Consider the following 22,202-nt stretch of genomic DNA (forward strand, 5'->3'; position numbering starts at 1 on the left):
CAAGGCAAATATTATAAATTCCTCCTTTTCCTTTCCCTAAGATGTTAATTGAAGTGAAATAAATGTCAAGAAGAGTCTCATACAGAAAACCAAACCGGGGCTTAGGTAAATGGAAGAGCACTTTCAGGGTGCTATAAGAAAATACCTTAGACGGGTGGCTTATAAACAACAGATACTTCCATCTCACAGTTCTGGAGTCTAGAAAATCTAAGATTAAGATGCTGTAAGAGCCAGTGTGTGACAAGAGCACACTTCCTGGTTCATGGATGATGTCTTCTTGTTGTGTCCTCACATAGTTGAAAGAGCAAGGGAGTTTCTCAGCTCACTTTTATAAGGGCACTAATCCAATTCATAAGGATTCCACCCCCATGCTCAGCTCCCAAAGTCCCCTAATATCATCACCTTCAGGGGAGGTTTCAACATATGAACTGTGGTGTGGGACACAAACATTCAGGCCATAGTAGAACTCATCCTACTCGTTGGAAATGTCATTTATATGTCTCAGGGAATTATCAGCTGAAAATCTCATTTTTAAGTCATTTTTGTCTAAAAATGATAAAATTCCTGAGTCATTTAATATCCTACAGTAGCACAAAAAGCGAGGCAAAAATGACTAAGTCCCAAAAGCTCCAAGCCAGATCTGGACCTTGTAACATCATCTCAAACCACAGCCCGTGAGGTATGTGCACGGAAAGGGTGGGACTCAACGGCCACAGAAGTGTCCCTTCAGCCACACACGGGCTGGTGAGCCAGTACCGAGAACACTCGCCCCCTCCATTTCTACAGAGATCGACGCCCTCCTTCCGATGTATGTATGCAGAAGACTGGTATGGAATGCACTACTATTCTGTTGCTGCCTTAAATAATCATACTGCAATCCTAAGTGGTGACCATACAACTCACCCTCATGCACCCCGTCCCCCATATTGGTTTGGGAAGCATGTCCAAGAAAATGACAGCAACGTCAATTTTTAACTATAAGAGTGAAAATGTACAGAGTAAGCAAGGGAAAAGTCCATCATTGCTTAATCAAAACATACTGGGAAGAGAGAAGACAGCAATACATCAAAATTGTTCTGTGCATCTGTGTGAGTGTATGTGTGTGTGCGTGCACGCGCACACAAGCACACATGGGTATGTAAAAACTAAGGGGAACAACTCTTCCCTTGGGAAAAATCTGAGTTTAAGGCCAAGTATTTAATGGGACATTTTAAACTGGGGACATTCTAAACTAATCTGATATAACACATTGGGAGACTTGGTTCCAAACAGCTTGAGCACACAGATGACAAAGACAGTGTCATCCTAAGTCGCAGCTTGTTGACCATGCTAACAACCTAAAAGGAACCCAAGATCCAAGATCTGAGGAGTTTAGTATACATACTGCTGAAGCAAGCCCAGGATTTGAGGAGTTAAAAATGGACAAGCATGGCCTGTCCCCCTCCCAGGCCTATTCTGTCTGTAAAATGCCTCCTCTTGTATAAAGACCCAATTTAAATATCGCTTTCCTTTAAAGAGCTGCCTCCCACGCTCAGGAAGTATTAGCTGTCCCCCACTCCCAGAGTGCTCTGCGGAAAACCCTATCATGGCTATTATGCCCTTATCTCACTAAATTGCAATTAGCTGTTTATGTGTCTATTTCCACCAGAATATGCACCCTCGAGGGTCAAGATCAGGTCTTACTCATCTTTATATTCCCACAGCTCAGCACAGTGCTGACACAACAGTCACTTAAAACGTGTTTTAGTATTTTTATTATTAAAGAAATGCGTGCCTGTGTTAAAAAATTCAAAACCGCTCAGACGAGTATAAAAGGAAAGGTTAAAAGTTGCCTTTCCACCGTTCAGACCATCAGTCCTATTTCCCAAAGGAAATTACTCTTAAGAGATTCTTAAAAATGCATAAATACAATACACTTCCCTTCCAGGCCACACCCGGCCAACCAACATACAGGGCTCTCAAAGCCATACAGGTGAGATGCGCTGATGCCTGTAGCAATATGACATGGCTGAGCGCAACAGCCCAGAGCAGAAGGCCAGGGGGGTGCTGTGGCTACAGCAGGGAGGGCACAGTCTGCCTCGGAATCAGTTTTTATGAGTTGATAACCAAAGACCTCTCTCCACTCACCAACACTTTTCCTCCTTATTCATCTCTTCCTCTCTTTCCGGGACTTATTCAGTCTCCCCATGTCTTTGTCTCTCCACTGGCCTTTCTCAGTCTATGGTCTTTCTGCCTCTTTGTCTATCACCTTCTCTTTACCTGCCTTTTTCTTTCTTTCTTTCTTTTTTTCTCTTTTAAAGAGAGAGAGAGAGAGAGAGAGAGAGAGAGAGAGAGAGAATGAGAAGCTTCAACTCACAATTGTGGCACTTTAGTTGTTAATGATTGCTTCTCAAATGTGCCTTGACCAGGAGGTTCCAGCCCAGCCAGTGACCCCTTGCTCGAGCCAGCAACCCTAGGCTCAAGCCAGCGACCTTGGGCTTCAAGCCAGTGACCTTTGGGCTCAAGCCAGCAGCCATGGGATCAGGTCGATAATCCCACACTCAAGCCAGTGACCCCGCGCTCAAGCTGGTGAGCTTGGGCTCAAGCCAGATGAGCCTGTGCTCAAGCTGATGACCTAAGGGTTTCCAACCTGAAACTTCAGCATCCCAGATCAAAGCTTTACCTACTGGTCAGGCTACCTCCTCTTTCTTAATCCACTTCTGCTGTCTCCATCTTTTCCTGTCAAATTCCCTTGCCCTCTCCTCTACCTCCCTCTCCCTGCCCCGCTCTGTGTTATCCTTTCTCTCTTTCCATCTCTTGGCTGCCATTGTCTGTCTCTTATCAGTTTCTTTCTCTGTCTCTTTGTTCTCAAATTCATCTTCCACTCTGCTTTCACAATCAATAAACATCCTTACCGTCACCTGACAACACTATCTAATATTTCACTCTTAGCAGTGATGACTTATATGTTACATCAGTGCTTACGTTGCTGTGAATGTATATAGATGCACAAGAATGCACATGTGTAGAGCCAGTTCTGAGTATTATCATTGTACGTGCACTCTCATGTACATATATGATGTAGACATGGATACTGAGATCAAGACAGAGATGGAGATTTAAGTTGAAATACATGCTCCTTCCCTAGGAACTGAAAACAACCCGAGTTTCCAGAAGATATATTCAGGCTGGTGAAGCTGCCCCCAGATTCCTCTCTCTGGAATCAAGAAGATGATAAACAAAGGGCCTGGCAGCCCCTGCAGCTACCCACCCTGAAGAGAGACAAAGTGATCCCACTGCTTTGCCGAATCCCTGGGTGCGGGCTCTCTCCAACAACAGTGATTAGAAGCAAGCCAGGCAACTTGAATGTGGGCTCTTTGTCTATTGCCTGCAATTCAGGTCTAATGAGGCCAAGTTCATAGACTTGCTTGCTCTCGTTTTGTTTTTCTCATTTTTCACATAACTTTTAAAAACACTCAAGCAATGCATGTTTATTCAGAAACAACAACAGCAAATCTGTGAACATACACACAAAAAAATCACTTACAATCCCAACATTCATCAAAATCACAGGCAAATATTTTGTATTTTTCTTTTTTTGCAACAGTGGAATTGTATGGCATATATTTAAAAATTTTAAAGTATTAAATTAAGCCCCTACTATGTCCAAATATACTTCTAGGAACCTGAAATAGATAAGAAATTAATACAGACAAAAATAAATAAACTAAAGTAAAAACCTGACTTCATGGGGTTTACATTTGTATTACTTTTTTTCTTTCTTTCTTTCTTTTTTTTTTTTTTCTTTTCTGAAGCTGGAAACGGGGAGAGACAGTCAGACAGACTCCTGCATGTGCCCGACCAGGATCCGCCCGGCACGCCCACCAGGGGCGAAGCTCTGCCCCTCCGGGGCGTTGCTCTGCCCCGACCAGAGCCACTCTAGCGCCTGGGGCAGAGGCCAAGGAGCCATCCCCAGCGCCCGGGCCATCTCCGCTCCAATGGAGCCTTGGCTGCAGGAGGGGAAGAGAGAGACAGAGAGGAAGGGGGGGGGGGGGTGGAGAAGCAAATGGGCGCTTCTCCTGTGTGCCCTGGCCAGGAATCGAACCCCGGTCCCCCGCACGCCAGGCCGACGCTCTACTGCTGAGTGTATTACTTTTTAATATGTTTTCCCCACTCTGGAATTCTGTGGGAGGGTTCCCAACTCAACATATATATTTATATAAGCAATACTTTAATGGCTGAATTTTTTTACAACAATCTTGTATGAGGTAATTGGTTATTTGTTCTATGTGAAAAGCCAGTTTTCCCCCAGGGAAAAAGCAAATGAAAGAGCAAATATTTAGGAAGCAAGTTATGACATTGTGATATATAATAAGAACTATGTATTTGGTCTTAGTCTCCATTTCTGACACAGGGCCCTAAAAACCTTGGTATTTCCTCCTGTAAAAGTGATAAAGGTTTTTTTTTATGTTATGTTAATTGACCGTTTGGAATGTACCTTAGGACGGGAACTGGTTAGCAAGAGAACCAACCAGATGATTGGAAGGTTGGGACTTTCAGTCCCACCCTCTGGACCTCCAGAGAGGAGGGAGGGGCTGGAGGTGAAGCTGATTGCCAATGGTGAATGAGTAAATCAATCATGACTGTATAATGAAGCCTCTATGAAAATCCAGGACAGGATGGAGAGCTTCAGGGTTGGTGAAGGCGCAGAGATTGGGGAAGATGGGCACACGCAGAGCGTGGCTGCTCCTCACATGCCCCCCACACCTTGCCCTAAGCATCCCTTCCATCTGGCCATTCCTGAGTTATATCCTTTCATGGCAAAGCGATAATCTAGTAAGTATAGTGTTTCTCTGAGTTCCGTGAGCAGCCCTAGTAAATTCATGAAACCCAAGAAGGAGGCTATGGGAACCTTCCCTCTGTAGCCAGCCTGTCAGAAGCACAGGAGGTAGCCTGGGTGGACAACTGGACCCTGAAAAGAGGCGGGGGCAGTCTTGTTGAACTGCACCCTTCACCTGAGGAATCTGATGCTATCTCTGGGTGAACAGTGTCAGAACTGAGTTAAACTGCAGGACACCAGCTTGTGTCTGAGAATTGCTGGTTGTTGGGAAACCCCCCGCTTCCCCCATACACACACACTGGAAATTTGATTGAGAACCCTATGACAAGTATTATGCTCAATAGCAAGAGTTGTTGAGAGGGATGCCATAAAGAGCAAGACAGGGTCCCACCCTCATTACAAGACACTGAAACTGGAATGAAAGAAAAGCATAAAGCAGGAGCAATATCATGAGTAATATATTACAAATGTCTCTCAGCGGGCTATACTTGAGCATTGTTAGTACTAATATTAGCAGAATAATAATAACAATAATGATGATGATGATAGCTAACCCTTACTGATTGCTTACTACATGCCAGATGCCATTTTATCCATATTTATATCTTTTGTCTCCTTTAACCACCAAGAAGCCAATATAAAAAGTATACCATTACTCTTTCCAGCTTACAGATTAGAAAATTAAGGCACAGAGTTATAAAGTTAATTACCCAAGTTCACATACATATCCAGTAGATTCTGGAGTGGGACTTCAAGCCAAGCACGAAACACCATCACATGTAAAATCATGCACTCTTTTAGCCACCTAAAAGACATGCTTTTCCCATGGTCACATGGACAGTCAGGAAAAATTATTGCCTCGAATATATTCAGTGGTAGAAATACCACCCTCTGACATCATCTTCCTCTCCCTGGGGAACACTGTGATGCTCCATGTAATCACCTTCCTTCCTCTTGCAGAGCCTTCACTGGGGGGCGAGGGGGGTGTCATTGTTTCTACTGAGAAACTGGTAAAAGCTGTAGGCTTCCACTTCTATTACGGGGAAATCAAGCATACTGATAGGACATTGCGTGGACTACGCGATGGGTTCCCGGGCACCAAAGCTTACACATGAATCTCAGGGGGAAAAATTTGCAAACTTCTGTGTCCCCAATAATCTCCCAGGGAGTTTACAAAGCATGAAGATGCCTAGTCCCCTCAGCAGACTCCAAAGCAGGTCCCATGAGGACAAACTGTGAGAAGGGCTGCCCTCAGTGCCCAGTGAGAGAGCCCGTGGCTGCCCAGATAAGAATTCCTCCAACAATTCAGCAAATTGCAAGTCAGGGTAAACAGGGCTGCAGACAGGTCCTAAGCAGGATGACAGCCAGGCCTGAAATAGCCCTTCCTCCCTTTATTGGTTAGACTCAAGAGTGCAAGTTCAAAGTGCTGAATAAGGGGAAGACCTTTCTCCTCTAAGCACGATGGGGCAGGACGATGGCCCACAGTGTTGTGTCTCAGTAGCCCCTGCTGCCCTGGTTACAGGGTGATGACCAGAGGCATCAATCGGCCAGCTCCAGGGCACAACCTGATAGGTTGATTGTCTGATAACATGATTCTTATTAGCACTTTCTTTAAAAAGTGTATAAAGCGCTCACATTGTCACTCTAGGGTCATTATCCAGCAGGGAGAGACCAAACAGCCCACCCCACACAACCTCCCGGGATAACAAGACAAGACTATACATGTTATACTAACCCCAGGTGATCCACTCATGGCCATCGACAGAGGGTAGGGCTCTGCTCAAGCTGCATGGTGAGGCATCTTATTACCAAGGTAAGTGTATCAATCAGTTCAGTGACCTGAGAGCAGGCGATGTGAGAGGGGGAGCCCTGAGAACGGATACACATTCCGAGAGTCCCCCCAGCATCCTTCTGCACTGACCAGGGGAGTTCTCTCTAATGAAACTCAGAAAGCAACCCTTACAAGAGACAACATGATCAAAAAGAAAAAGCTTTGGGGCCAGAAAGGGCAAAATCAAATCCCAGCTCTGCCCACTTCCAGTGGGTTGGCCATGGGAAGGTTCCGAAGCCTTGACTTCCACAACTTTAAAAGAAGAGTGATGCCTAGTCTATACCCATGGTAGGAGGATGAAGTGAAATTATGTAGCGAGGCTCTAGAATGTTTTTCCAGGAAAGCTGTTTACTAAACTGATGCTTATTTACTTTACTGTCGTTAAGAGGGACTTCTGATATATTCACTATATCTTATAAGCATACAGTACCTAGCATTCAGCACCCGCCTTTGCTCCATTCCCCCACCCCATCCTCAAATGTTAGAAGCAGAAAGGCAATAGCTGATAACTTCATCATAGCCCTTGAGCCAATAAAATCCATTAGTATCAACTGGCGTTGCTCTTCTGTGACTGCTGCTGCTCCTAAACATTGACACTCTGTTCCCTGGACTGAGACTATACTTAAGATTATTTTAAAACTAGAGTTCATTTGTATAAGACAATTAAAGAGGCAAAAAGGTGGAAATTCCCCTTTTCTCCTCCAACCCCCAGCAACAATAAGCCCAGCCCCTAGGTCATCTTATCTCCAAAGTCCATTACCAGTAGAACACATACAGTGGCTAGGTTCTTGCTGGAGACTTTACTTGCAGAGAGTGCTATTATCTCTCTTTAGGGTCACTTGTTAAAGCTTTAAACAATGCCAAGAGCATGACTATTGCAGAGGCCACTTGCTCTGAAGCCCAGGACAAATAACTTGAATAGCCAAAACTAGAACTCAGAAGCTCCATGGCCAATATCCATACTTCTTGTAACGGCAAACATTATAAACAAGGGTGCATGGGCTTCCGGCAAACCATGAACACAGGATACAGCTGTGTGCTGACTCTTGCCTTTGGAAAGCCAGTAGTGGGTCAACCAAGAACCAGTTGTACAGTGTGACAGAACACTCTCCCCTCCTCTTCCACTGCGGACCTGCTTCACAGCAACTCCTTCATTTTTCTATTTGAGAAACATAGATAATACTTGTCTTACCTAGCTCGGAAGACAGTGCTGAGAATAAAAACAAGGTAATGGAAGCGATGTTACAATCTCTGAAAACGAAAGCATTTTGCAAGGGAAAAGGGGCTATCAGTGATCTGAAGTGGTATAATCACATTCAGGAATGCTACACAAACAGGCACAATATCCCTTACACCCAGGGAAAATTTCACGGAGGACTTCCTACAGAGCTTTCACATCCTCCTCCCCCCCCCACCTATATTTTATCTATCTATCTATCTATCTATCTATCTATCTATCTATCTATTTATTATTTCTGTGACAGAAACAGTCAGAGAGAGGGACAGAGATGGATAGACAGATAGGAAGGAAGGGAGAGAGATGAGAAGCATCAATTCTTCGTTGCGGCACCCTATTTGTTCATTGATTGCTTTCTCATATGTGCCTTGACAGTGGGGCTACAGCAGACTGAGTGACCCCTTGCTCGAACCAGCGACCTTGGGTTCAAGCTGATGAGCCTTGCTCAAACCAGATGAGGCCTCGCTCAAGCTGGTGACCTTGAGATCTCGAACGTGGTTCCTGCGCATCCCAGTTCGATGCTCTATCCACTGCGCCACCGCCTGGTCAGGACTGCCACCTGTTTTAGAATAGTCTGTTCTTTCCTTATAAACTTTATACAGTAAGATTCCACCGTTTTTAAATTATTTTTAATCTTTTAAATTTTAATTGATTTATTGGGGTGACTTTGGTTAATAAAATTATATAGGCTTTAGGTGTATTGTCTATTCACCACCTCAAGTCAAGTCTCCTTCCATCACCATTTGTCCCCTATACACCTCTTCTTACATCCCCCCATTCCTCTTTCCCTCTGGTAATCGACATACTATTGTCTGTGTCAGCCTCCAGCTTTGTTTCTTGCCAATGGCCTGACTATTTCATCTATCCCCTCTGAGTAGAGTGGCCACTTCTCAAGAGTAACCATGACAGCTCCAGGAAGCCTGGCTTCACCTCACGCTGACAATGTCTCTTCCCCGCCATCCTTTGTGCCAAATTGTTTGGCTAGTTTCCTTTCTGGGACACACAACAACATGCGCCACACTTTTTAACCAGATATATAGGGCAGTAAATTGAGGCATACACAAAGACAGGACAACTATTTTACATGAGGGTAGTGACTTCACGTAAGCTGGCAGGGAGCCATGTTAATTTACCCTCCCGGCCGTCTGGCCAGTATTTCTAACCAAGAACTTAAACAAAAGAAAGTCCTTCTGTGAAAACTGTGTGTGGAAAATGTCAAGGTAAAAATGAAACAATGATGATTCCAGCTGGGATTTAATGTGCAAACAGGGGCGGTCATGTTTTTAAGTGACCATACAAGTTTTAATTTTCTTTCTGGGCTTGGAATATACCCAAACTCACTAGAAGACAGATGTGTATATTTTTTGCTTAAAGCATATTTTTAAAACTATTTCTAAAATTAAAACTTGAGTTAGACATAGGTCACATTGAACGTAGATTAATTTCCTGGATACTGCTAGGAATTTTTACATCTCTACTCTCGACCATCACACTCACCATCCACTCAACTCCAAATATCCTTGTAATAATCTCCACCTCTTAATGAAAGTTTTATTTACATGCCAAGGTTCAGTTGAAGCACTAGCTGTGTAGTACAGCCGGAAGATCAACCCGGCCAGAAGACATCCGTCCTGTCCCTGAACTTCTACCGCAGGCCATGCCCTCAGAATACCTTACCTTCTACTGCTTCTTCGGAGGACCTTTGGGTCCAAGACTGGAAGCTCTTTGAGGACAGGCATTACTTCAATGATCTCATCTTGTGCATCACTCCACCTATGCTCCTATTATTATCAGCTGACAAATATTAGGACTCAATACACATTTGTAAAATTAAAACTAAATAATCAGTGTAAGCTTCTTAGCAAAATGCTGCCACATAGCCATCTCTCTTTAAATGTAAGAAATTATTATTCTCTTAAATAATACAACTCCATTAGCATTTGTACTCTCGTCTATAACTTTCTGGCTAAAAAGGATGTGGGTATAGTTCCCAGAGTCAACATTCATGTTAATTTGGTCTAGAAAATTCCATCAAATACCACAACAGAACTTTACTTTCTAATTTCACATTAAGCAATGTTTTTGTCCAAAGATGGTAAATTCCTTAACATAAAAATATGATGTAATAAACTCAATAAACTATGTTTTGCTGCAAATTCACACTGAAATGAAAGCCTGTTTGGATCTCAAATGAGTAGATTTCCTACAAAAAAACTATGTACATGAACTAAAGGAAAAGGAAGAATCATGAGAAAAAGAAGGCTTGCTCACTGATAGGTCATTGGGTCATTTCTGCATATCCAACACTCCCCATGTACTTTACTTAAATGTAGGAGGTGCACAATACCTACGAGCTGGACTATTAAATTAATTTTAACCTGTAAGGCAGTGGTCCCCAACCTTTTTTGGGCCACAGACCAGTTTAATGTCAGAAAATATTTTCACGGATCGGCCTTTAGGGTTGGACAGATAAATGTATCATGTGACCGAGGCAAGTGTCAAGAATGAGTCTTAGATGGATGTAACAGAGGGAATCTGGTCATTTTTGAAAAATAAAACATCATTCAGACTTAAATATAAATAAAACGGAAATAATCTAAGTTATATATTCTTTCTCTGTGGACCGGTACCAAATGGCCCACGGACCGTTACCGGTCCGCGGCCCGGGGGTTGGGGACCACTGCTGTAAGGAATTTCTGGTCTATTAGTGCCATTTTACAAAGGATGGATTTGAGGCCACCACATTTTAATAGGCTATGGCTGCATAAGTAATCTCTGCTACAGTCATGACTATAACCTAGAATTCTTAACTCCCAATAGAGAATTAGTTCTTCAACTAAAATAAGGACTAGAATTTAACAAGCACTTACTATATACCAGGCATTACACATACAAGTCAAATCTTCAGGAAATTTTAGTTGAGGAAACTGAAACTCAAAGAATTTAATTTTCTTGATCAAGGCAAAGTGTGAGTAAGCAGGAGAGCTAACGTTCAAAGTCAAATCTGTCTGCTTTCAAACCCACTGCTAGCCATGTCACACCACATTTCAAATTCATTACTGGTATAGTGTTTTTCAAACGCTGGTCCACGGACTGCTCCACCAGAAATTTCGTGTTGGTCCATGAAAGAGTTAACACCCCGATGTTGTATAAAGATTATATTGATAGTATAGACCCAATTATCTTAGTTGAATTTGCTTGTGTTCTGGGTGATTTCTGCCTTAGTGGTCCCCAAAATAATTCTATTTTCACCAGTCCCTAAGTGTAAAAAATTTAAAAACTACTGGGAAGGAATTGTTTGTGCTTCAAGACATAGCTAAAATCTTCTCTCATTTTACTTTTAAAAACAGGTCCAGGTCCTGGTTGGTTGGCTCAGCGGTAGAGCATTGGTCTGGTGTGTGGAAGTCCCAGATTCAATTCCTGGGATTACCAGTCAGGGCAGACAGGAGAAGCGTCCATCTGCTTCTCCACCCTTCCCTCTCTCCTTTCTCTTTATCTCTCTCTTCCTTTCCTACAGCCAAGGCTCCACTGGAACAAAGTTGGCCTGGGTGCTGAGGATGGCTCCATGGCCTCCATCTCAGGTGCTAGAATGGCTCCCGCCACAAGAAAGCAACGCCCCAGATAGGAAGAGCATCACCTCCTACTGGGCATGCCAGGTGGATCCTGGTTGGGCACATGTGGGAGTCTGTCTGACTGCCTCCCTGCTTCTAACTTCAGAAAAATACATACATACATAAATAAATAGATAGATACAAAATGTATAGCCAAATCAAGTGTTCATAACTAAATTCTCTATAAAATCAGATATGTCATTAACTTAGAAAAGAATTCTATTCCAGAAGAACATCTGATCTGAAACCGGAACGATGGTGGCAGGGTACCCTGTGTTCAGTGAATCACCAGATGCCGATCCCATGTCTCACTCAAGACGAAGAGGTGGGCGGAGACGAGAACCACCAAAGCACTACTTAAGGTAAAGAGTACAATGTGACAAGGTGCACTTCAGAGTCCCTGATTTTCTACAAGTACTTGGAGCTGCCAGCTAAGTAAGCCTATGCTTCCTCCACCATCTGAAATCCACCCGAGACAGGGTTATTTTTTTTATTTTTTGTATTTTTCTGAAGCTGGAAATGGGGAGAGACAGTCAGACAGACTCCCACATGCACCCTACCGGGATCTACCCGGCACGCCCACCAGGGGCACTGCTCTGCCCACCAGGGGGCGATTCTCTGCCCCTCCAGGGCATTGCTCTGTTGCAACCAGAGCCACTCTAGCGCCTGGGGCAGAGGCCAAGGAGCCATCCCCAGCGCCTGGGCCATCTTTGCGCCAATGAAGCCTCGGCTGCAGGAAGGGAAGAGAGAGAGAGAGAGGAAGGAGAGGGGAAGGGGTGGAGAAGCAAATGGGCGCTTCTCCTGTGTGCCCTGGCCGGGAATCGAACCCAGGACTTCTGCACGCCAGGCCGATCGATGCTCTACCACTGAGCCAACCGGCTAGGGCCCGAGACAGGGTTATTTAAAATACAGACTCCAAAATGTCTGAGTTTTTCCATCCTACCTTATAGTCTTTAAGACAAGCCATTTAATACCTGTGGTGTTCTGGAGTCAGATCACTCTGGCTGCCAGTCCCTAGCTTTGCTACTCACCTTTAGTATCCCTCCTGGAAAGCCTTAGAAAGCCTAAAGAACCCTCAGTTTGCTCTGCTAAGCAATGGGAATAAGCACATCTACTAATGAGACATTTTTGTGAAAATTGAGAGGATGAAATGTAAAGCTCCTACCCAAAAGCCTGACCCAGATGGGACTCAACTCTGTTTCTCCACTAAGGGTGGGTGGTAAATATCAAGACCCAGAACAACTAAGGCAAATAGGTCCATGGGATTCAACCAGACTGCTATGCTCGATGACAAATGCAGCATTAAAGACTTCATAACGGCTAAATATGTCAAGTAAAAGCCTCTGTTAACAAATCGTAGAACACTATTTCCAGTAAGAAGGGGATATGGTGGTGAATTGAAATATTAAAACTGACTCCGGCATAAAAATACAAAAGAAATATTAATGCTTGCCACCCATGTATTATCTAACAAGACTTTTATAAAGACATGTAAGTGTGGTATTTTGAAAGTGCTTGGAAATAAGGAATAAGTACATGCTCCATCACACATACATATATACATAGACAAATATATATTTTTTTAAAAAATTAAGGATACTGTATAAATTTAGATCAGGGCACAGCATGCCTTGGATGAGTAGGGAAGGAACAATATGTTCTTGCATATGACACCAAGCTCATGACAAATGATTCATACCCAGCACATTTCATGCCAAAAGATCCCCTCAGGTGTTCCACCACCTCTAGCAACGGTTTCCATCAAGCTAGACTGCAGTACAGAGGAATCACATCACGCCCACGGTGGAGGTGGAGGCAAACCGGTCCTGTCTTTACCCAGCTGCACTAAGTTCAACAGCGGGAGGGGGCAGGAAGGAGAAGAGAAGGAGGTGAGAGAACTCTCCAGAATTCCCTACACGTTTGACAGGCAGCCTATAATTACCATACATTTATACCTTAAATGCAGGTGTTATTGTCATCAGAAGCGCTACTTACCAAGGCTTTTAGCTAGAGGTGAGATGAGTTCCTAGGACCGCCTATAGCCTGTGATCCTGGACGCATTTGGGGGGGGGGGTATAAGGAAAGACAACTAAATGTGAAAAAAATGAGGCACACCACCCCCAGCTTGTTTTCAGATATAGGTTAGTGGACTTCTAGCTCTGGGGGGGAAAGTGCTGAGATGAGAGTTCCAAACAGGTGGACCGCACTTTACAGTCACAACGCCCTCTTATGTGAAACACAAACAAGCAGAACTTGAACTCAGTTCTCCACTCTGCTTTTCATGTCATAAAGTTGGGTCAAAAAAAAAAAGTTTCTTTCTGTCTTTCTTCCCTTTAAAAATGATTTGGAATTTTGCCTCACCTATGCATTGGGGTCAAGAGGACCTGGATAGAGACTATTCCTCTTCCTCTACCATCTGTACTTACACACTAAAAACAAGCAAACAATTTGCGTGTAAGCAGGCAGGGATACGAAGGAAGGGGGAGGTGTCCTTACAAGAATAAGACAGTTAATAGAGTAGAAGTCTCATTAGTTAACACGGTTTGAGTGCTCAAATCTTTAACATCCACCACCTTGATTATGTCCTATGTTATCTCAGACTTTCCTGCATGTCTCCCATCCACGTCCTGACCCTAGTAAGCCCTCCTGGGATTATAAGTACCATTCACAAAGAAGAAAAAAAAAAAGTCTGGCAGTGCTTGGCGCCATTTCTTAAATGGAGTTTAAAATTTGCCAAAGATGTACTCTCCTTTTCTCGCTCTTTCCAAGATCTTTCAAGAGACGAACTAAAGTGGAGGTCTAATGGGTGAGTGATATTTTACAGCTTGAATTACATTAAAAGCTAGAAATATTTTGAGTCCAAAGTCCTTTACTCCTTGATACAACAGATCTAATATGTTTGATGTGTTAAAATCTCCCCCGGAAGCCAGAAGAAGCTTTGAGCTAATCACTTAAAACAGTGTGAAAGTTATTTGCTTCGTTTAAGATTCAAGTTCAAATCGGGTGATTTTAATTTTAGTGGTTATGATATGAAAGATATGATAGTTAAGGTCAGGAATGAGGGCAGGGGTCTCCAGAACTTGAATGCAAAGAATTCAGCTTCAATTATTTGATTAAACCAGTCCTGAGAACCACATGAAAACCACAGCCTCAGGCAGGAAGGCTAAATTGTAGGGAATACCCGGCTGATGCTCTCAGAACAGAGACATTAATACACAATACCATTTATCATGATTTGCCTTAATACAATTTATATGTATGTACTCAAGGACTCCATAATGACAGACGATTATTTTAAAATGTTCACAACTTTCATGAAAAAGCTGACAATGAGCACAACTCACTGAAGTGGCACTTCCCTGGGAAGGTTTCTGGCAATTACAACACAACTGAAAACATTTTGAGAGATATCAGGCTGCAAAGATGGTGTCTATTGCAAATACTACAATCTCAATAGGCTGGTGGAAGCTGAAAGTTTGATTTATTTTTTCTCATTTTACCCATCCTTGGTTTTTATGTTCTTCTTGTCTGCTTAATGGCAGCCTGAGAAGTTTCCACACTTTTAAATCCTCTTCAGTTGTTATCATCAAAGCCGGCCCTTTACTATTTCAGCTCATTGAAGTTTCCAGGTGCAGTTAAACCGGAATCACCAGCTCAGATTGCAGACAGGCAGGCTTTCCCCCAAAAATCTGAAACCTTCCCTGACTTGATCAATGCTCATGGACTTGCATAGTCCTCAGTCTCAGACTCCTGGGACCCAGCAAACCCTCTCCTCCCTTCATAAAGAGAGGCTAAGTCTTTATTTGTGCTCTTCACCAGAGGAGGTCAGGCAATGGGGGAGAACAGGGAGTTGTTGTCACTGGGCTATATCTGATCTTCCTGGGACTGGTCATGCCTGAGAACAACCACTCATTCACAGGCTGGGAAGCCTCAGCTCCCAAAACACACTGGCTGGTGCTGCCAGAAGATGCTGGAGAGCTCCTGTCCTGTAACTTGCATCTACTTGGTCCCCAGAAACAGAGAACACATTAAGGGACAACTTATTCACTGCATTTCTCTTCCCTTGGGGGGTTAGAAGGGGCTAGGCGGTCTCTGCATAAAAATAAAGGAAAAATCCTCAAATAAAATCTGACTGATCTTACTTGTGCTCATCCAGAAGTCCAGCAAGTAAAGGAAGAGTCTCTTGAGGGATGCCAGCCTGCCTGGAAATTTAACCATTTCGTCTCCACGTTCAGAATACTTTATTTAACCCCCTCTGGTCTTCAGATACATATACTACTACACCAATGCGACCCTAGAAGCAGGAAACGGGGTCTGCTGTTTAAATCTTTGCTTGAGGTGTGGAGAAGACTCGGACGGTTTTAGTGGAAAGAGGCTGGGGGTAGTCTTCCAGTAGGTAATAACTCGGGGCGGGGGGAGAGGCAAGACTTTAGTTTGCAACATATTTCCAGTCCAGAAACCCCATTTCTCCTAATTCTTTATCAGATCACACAGCCCACTTTAACCCTTTCCATCTTCCACCCCTTCGCCCTCAGTCCCATTCTACTCACGCTGCTGTTGTGGCCAGACCAGTGGACCATCGCTTGGTTATGGGCTGAGTCGCCCGTCAGCGCGAACGTGGTGCTGGTCAGTTTCAGCTCCTCCATCCGGAAACGAGTGGCTTTGTCCGGGTTCCGTTCCCGAGTCCCAGGCTCCTGCTGCCCTCCGTCCCTTAGCACTCCCCGGGGAATTCTACTCGAACCCTCTCCTTGTTCTGCCTTCTCCTGATCAGCTCCACTCCGTCTCCTCCGGCCAGAGCGCGGAGCGACCGCCACGGACGCCCCGGTGCCCGGGACCCGCTCCAGGGACAGCGCTCGGTCTCCGGGGGCCACTGCGAACAGGGGGCGCCCAAGGAGGGGCGGGGACGTGGCAGAAGCCCTGCCTCGCGGCCCCTGGTGAAGGAAGCCCCCTTGGCTCTGAGCGGAGTGTGGGCCCGAGCTGGGGTGGAGCTGGGGGCAGCAAGAGCCGCCGCCGGAGGCGCCCGGAGCGCAGAAGATCAAGAGCCCCGCGCCCGCGAGGAGCGCGCTCAGCCCGGCTGGGGCGCCAACTTTTCCCATCGCGGAGCGGAGAGCAGCGGAGAAGGGAGTCCCGGACCGGAGGTGGCGGCGCGGGGCTCTCCGCCGGCCGGTTTTTGGGGACAGGCGCTCAGGACCCCAACTCCATCCAAGTTGGGCCGCGGCGGGGCGGGCCGAGGCGGTGCCGGGCAGGTGGCGGCCGCTCGCCCGGGCTGGGCTGGTGCCGAGCGCAGGTCCGGACGGAGCGAGCCGCCGCCACGCGGGGGTGGAGCTGAACTGAAGTCACGGGCGGAGCGGGCGCTGGCGCGCGGGCAGGCGACACGGGAGGAAGGGCGGGTGCTGCCGGGGCTCTGGGCACCGCGTCCCGCTCTCGAGCTGCACTGTGTGCGGGTGGCCGCCGGGACTGGATGCGCCGCCGACCCACCCCTCGGGCTCGCCGGCGCTGCCGCCGCCCGCTCCTCTCCGCCTCCTGCGCTGCGCCCGCGCTGCCGCCCGCCCGGCTCCTCTCTGAGCCCGCGCGCGCCTCCCGCGGGGGCGGCCAGCCCAGAGCTCGCCCAGTGGTCCCTGTGTCGGGGAGTTCCTATTCCTGCTTTATTGTTTCTGACAGTCTCTGCGGCTGTTTCCTACCCCTCCTAACCCGGGTCCCTTCCAGTTTAGAAAACAGGGATGGTTGTGCTCTTGATTTCCTCCTCTTAGTCCCCGGGAGTTGGCATCCTGACCTTCTCCTGGGCAGAATCCCCGTGTCCGGACCTGGGGGAAATCCCGGAAAGGCAACAGCAGAGAATGATGTAATTAAATGTTGATGAGCTGGAGGGGGGCAATGATTTGCATCAATTATCACACTTAGATTCTTTTCCTGACCAATGAAAGCACTCACTGTATTCGAACCCAATCTTCCTGCATTTAGTGGGCGTTAGCTTTCCTAAGAGACTGCAAACTCATTGAGGACAGGGGGACTAAATTGTGGGCAACTTGGAAGAAGTAACTAGTTTAATTTTGTTGGCCATTTTATCCTCAGTGCTTGACACAGTGCCCTATACCCTATACGGTAAGAAATATGTCATTAATTCAATAAATATTTATTGTGACTCTGTTATATATCTGTATGTAAATAAATACATACAGGAAAGGAGGCATGGTGCTCTACTTACTTATGTCATTTGTGCTAGCCCAGAGCTCCTAACACGAGGCTTTAGATTCTTATTAGCAAACTTCAAGTCTGCTGGTTGATGCTCTACCACTCGTTTGCTGTGGGACCTCAGACAAGTAGCAGTGTCTCGCTATTCTACGCTTTAAAATTAAGCGGTTGCATTAGCTGACCTTTAAAATCCCTTCCATTTCTAAAATTCTGTAATTGTATGATTATAATGTCTGCCCAGCCCGGCTCCCCTGCTACTTACTATTCAAAAGTTCAGAAAAGATTTACTGTCGGTGAGTGGGCTTTGAAAATTACAAAGAATTTCTCAATATCTAAGCCTTTTTTTCAAATAGAAAGCTTGTTTCTAAGAGTTGAAATACCTTCACATTTCTTTGTAGTCTTCATGTGCCTAATAACATTTCCTTTCACATGCTAACTCTTAAAATATTCTATGGATATTTATTGATTGAATGAATGAATACCACAGCTAAATATTACCATTTGCAATCTCTAATTACATCTTGCCCATTCTTACACTTTGCAAAGGTAACCTTAACTGAAAAATCCGAATTCTGAGTTTGCGATGGGACCAACTTGAAAGTAATAGTGACCATTATTCTTCGATTAATGACAACCTTTTCTTGATGCTCTCCAAAAGGAATCCCCCTTAAATCTATTCAACCCAGAGTTGTGTTGCAAAAAATTAAGTTAACTTATTGTTCTCATGACCAATCCAAGGAATGCCAGCTTCTCAGCCATTAAATGTGTGTACTAAAAGAGGGTCCTCTTTGTCAGTAAAGGAGACACAGACTGTTCTTCCAGAGGCACCTTTACTACCCACAGCTGAACTCTGCTGGAGAAAGAACACGGGCAGGCTGTGTCCTCCAGATGGAGGAGAGGAGTCCAAGGTCCTGCCTCCTCCCCAAACTGTCAAAGCTCAGATAGCTATTTTCCTCTCCTCAGACAGGTTTGCTCAGCTTTGCAGATTGCTTGTTTGACACCTTCTTACTGTGTCCTGCTAACCTCCTTTCTGGATAAGTGGATAAGTGTGTGAGAATTCCTCCAAAAGAGGAAACCCAGATTCAACAGTCAGAATCCAGATAAGTTCTCATCCAAATACATAGGACTGGAAAGAGTGAAATGGAAGAAAAACAAAATAGTGGGATTCTTATTTCCTATTCTTAACATATTATCACAAAATTTAGATTGTTTGGTTTCAAAAATAAGTTTTTCCTTAAAGAATTGGTACCAGTAGAGCTGATTTCTCCTCCCCAAAGATTTTACAACTCCCATCTTTTAAAATACACCTGTTACAATGATTCCTTTAAAGTAAAAGCATTTGCAGCCCATTTGTTGAGAATCCATAGAGCACAGGCACTTTTTCACTACCTGATTTTAATTATTCATTTGAGAAAAAGGCTATACAGATATGGATGAAATTGGCTCCAAGTATTGTAGTGGGGTTTTATATATATATAAATTTATTTTATACCTATGTCTCTGATCCCCATGGTTGCTCAACAAGCAGAAAGGTAAAGGCCAGAAATTCCCTAAACCACCCTCTTTTTTTCCAAAAGACTTGAAGAAATAGGCCAGTCATGGGGGAAGAGGGCTAGTCTACTAGGTTTTATTAATGCAAGGCATTAAGAATGAGTCATTTATTAGGAAAATAGTTGATATCAAAGGCCAGTAGAGAACATGGATCTGTAATTCCAATAAGGTGCCTTTTCACTGTGCATATGAAAACCATGCCCCCCTTAGTCTAGTACCCATCCTTCCTCATAACTAGCAGAACAACCTCCTGACAGCTCTCCCCACTCCACCATTACTCTCCTCCAGCTCATCTCTACAAGGTCATCGTCAAAGTGGAATGCAAGTACCCATATGGTACTACAAGATAATTCATTGTGTGCAGGAAGAATATAAGGGTCTTGTTCATAGTGAATTACTGGTTGGCATATATGTTGTGTGTCAGTGTGTGTGTGTGGAGAGAGAGAGAGACAGGGAAGATTGTGTTGATGAACTTTGGAGTCACATGATTTTATGTGCATGGTCAATAAAACTCAGGTTTTATTGTCCTAGAAAGCAGAAAAAGTGGTCTTTCCAAAGCATAAAAAATGGTACTTGTCTTGCCGCTATTGAAAACCCCTCACTGACCCACCATTGCAAACAGAATAAAACCTACACTCACCATGGCCAATCAGCCCTGCACGGGCCATGCCTCGCCTGTTCCTCAGTCACATCTGGCAGAACTCCCTCCTCACCCACCTGTGTCAGCACCTCTGGGCAATCCCTCCACTCCTGACCTGTGCATATGCTGTTCCACCACCCGCACTTCTCATAGCTCACCTCTTCTCTTTGAGACCTTCACTTTAAATGTCCTCCCTTAGACTTGCCTTGATTCCCTACCCAAGAAGAAATTCCTTTTATATTTTGTGTGTCAGTCCTTTATTAGTTACTTCTTAGCCTATATGACAGCCTTCAATTATTTCATTTGAGTGGGGTTTTTTTGGCTAATGCTCTCCCCAAAGTCTTCATGGAGATGAAGACTGTCTCCCTTATTCATCCATTTTTCCTCCAGGGCTTCCATCAATGCCTGGCTCATAGCAAGTGCTCAGTAACCAAGGGCTGGCTATGCGACACAGGTGCGGTGACCCTCCCTGCACAACTTCTAGTAGTTAACACCACAGGCACTGGCATATGACAGACACCAAGCTAAGCATTTACATGTATGAGATCATTCGTTTGGGGTTTTCTGTTTCTTTTCACCAAATTTATCCGTTTCACCAAATTTACCATCATCGTATTATGAAGTACCACTTTACAGATCACGTTACACTACCCAGAGTCACAAGGCAAGTTAGCACAAGAGACAAGGCTTCAGTCTAGTTACCTTATTCCTAATATGTTCTTGACTTTATGTGACACTATTTCTACTCCAACTCCAACTCATAACATAATGTTTATTGATGATTTACTATGCGCCAGGCACTATAATTAGAATCATTTTCAGTAATGTTGAGCAAGTAATTTTGGAAACAAGTTTGTTTAGGCTGAAGGAAAAATGTGCATTTTCCAATTTATATTTGCTTTTATTTGGTGGAGGGTAGAGGCTAACATTAAAAGAGAGTGGTATAGCCTGACCGGGCTGTGGCGCAGAGGATAGTGTCGGGCTGGGATGTGGAGGACCCAGGTTCGAGACCCCGAGGTCGCCAGCTTGAGCACGGGCTCATCTGGTTTGAGCAAAAGCTCACCAGCTTGGACCCAAAGTCCCTGGCTTGAGCAATAGGTTACTCAGTCTGCTGAAGGCCCATAGTCAAGGCACATATGAGAAAGCAATCAATGAACAACTAAGGTGCCTCAATGAAAAACTAGTGATTGATGCTTCTCATCTCTCTCCATTCCTGTCTGTCTGTCCCTGTCTATTCCCCTTTCTGACTCTCTGTCTCTGAAAAAAAAAAAAAAAAAAGGAAAGTGGTATATTTACTGCACATGTACAACCTTACTGCATGAACTACAGTAGCTGTCACATTGCTTTCCCTTCTTCTTTGCTTCTTGTTCTCTCCATATCTGATGGACACCTTGGCCTTGGTCTTGGCTGCACTAAATCACATTAGCTGTCTCATCATTAGAACAATGTCTTTTAATAGCTCTCAAAATACTTGGCTCCTCTTGGATACCATTGAGATGAGGTGTCTTGCATTTCAGATCAATTTCATAAAGAACCACAGAAAGGAAACTGGGGAGAATAATAGGCAGACTCTTCTCCTTGCCTGCCAAAGGGGTCATGGGATGTTTAAATACTTCCCTGTAAGTACTTCTAGGTATCTACAGATACTAGCCTTAGGTCTGAATCCGGAATTGTACCTCTTCTCACACACCCGATATATGTGTAAAAATAAGTCTAGGATTATCAACCTGATTCATAAGGATGTTGTAAAAGTTAATTCAACTGACGCATCTCCTAGAGATAACAAAACTGTCTTGTATTTATGTCGCTCCTAGCTCATCAGACCTCTAAACAGTTTCCCCCCCTTGTTCAATAAATCTTGCAGCAGCTCCAAAAGATAGGTAGAGGGCAGATTTTGCCTGCATCTTACAGAATAAAAAAGAAATTTATCGAAGGTCATAGAATTAGAGAAAAAACTACTTGGAATTTTTCTTGTCCTTTTTTCCTCAGTTTAGCCCAAATCCACCTCTACTTTGTATAGATATGACTTTAAAGTCCACATTATTTTTTGTTTAGCTATTATGCATTGCTGACGCAGTCATTTCAGGTTTCAAAAAATAGTTGGTATAATTAAAAAGGAAGAGTGTAGAACTAAATAATATCATTGTCATTATGTGAACTCATCTATGCATATATTTTCCCATTTAAATAGTCACACTTAATGTGAAATAGATCAAAAGTGCACTGTGACTGAGCTTATTTAGAGAAGTATTACCAGACTTTTAAAGATACACTTTTACCAAAGGTCTTAGCTGTGTTTAAAAGTTTTGTTATAGTCTTAA

At 44.3% G+C, this 22,202-nt stretch overlaps 1 protein-coding gene across 6 annotated transcripts in view; it reads right to left on the reverse strand.

The window, feature by feature from the left end:
- The window catches only part of SORCS1 (sortilin related VPS10 domain containing receptor 1), a 572,181-nt gene extending 555,195 nt beyond the window's left edge, over positions 1-16,986 (reverse strand). For all 6 annotated transcript variants that reach the window (XM_066238956.1, XM_066238954.1, XM_066238951.1 and 3 more), the window contains exon 1: positions 16,049-16,986. In XM_066238956.1, the coding sequence (XP_066095053.1) occupies positions 16,049-16,594 (546 nt within the window). In that variant the 5' untranslated portion in view covers positions 16,595-16,986. The remainder of the gene's footprint in view (positions 1-16,048) is intronic.
- Between the last annotated feature and the right edge of the window lie 5,216 nt (positions 16,987-22,202).

The sequence above is a fragment of the Saccopteryx bilineata genome, chromosome 7 (assembly GCF_036850765.1).
Source record: "Saccopteryx bilineata isolate mSacBil1 chromosome 7, mSacBil1_pri_phased_curated, whole genome shotgun sequence".
In the NCBI taxonomy this organism is placed as follows: domain Eukaryota; kingdom Metazoa; phylum Chordata; class Mammalia; order Chiroptera; family Emballonuridae; genus Saccopteryx; species Saccopteryx bilineata.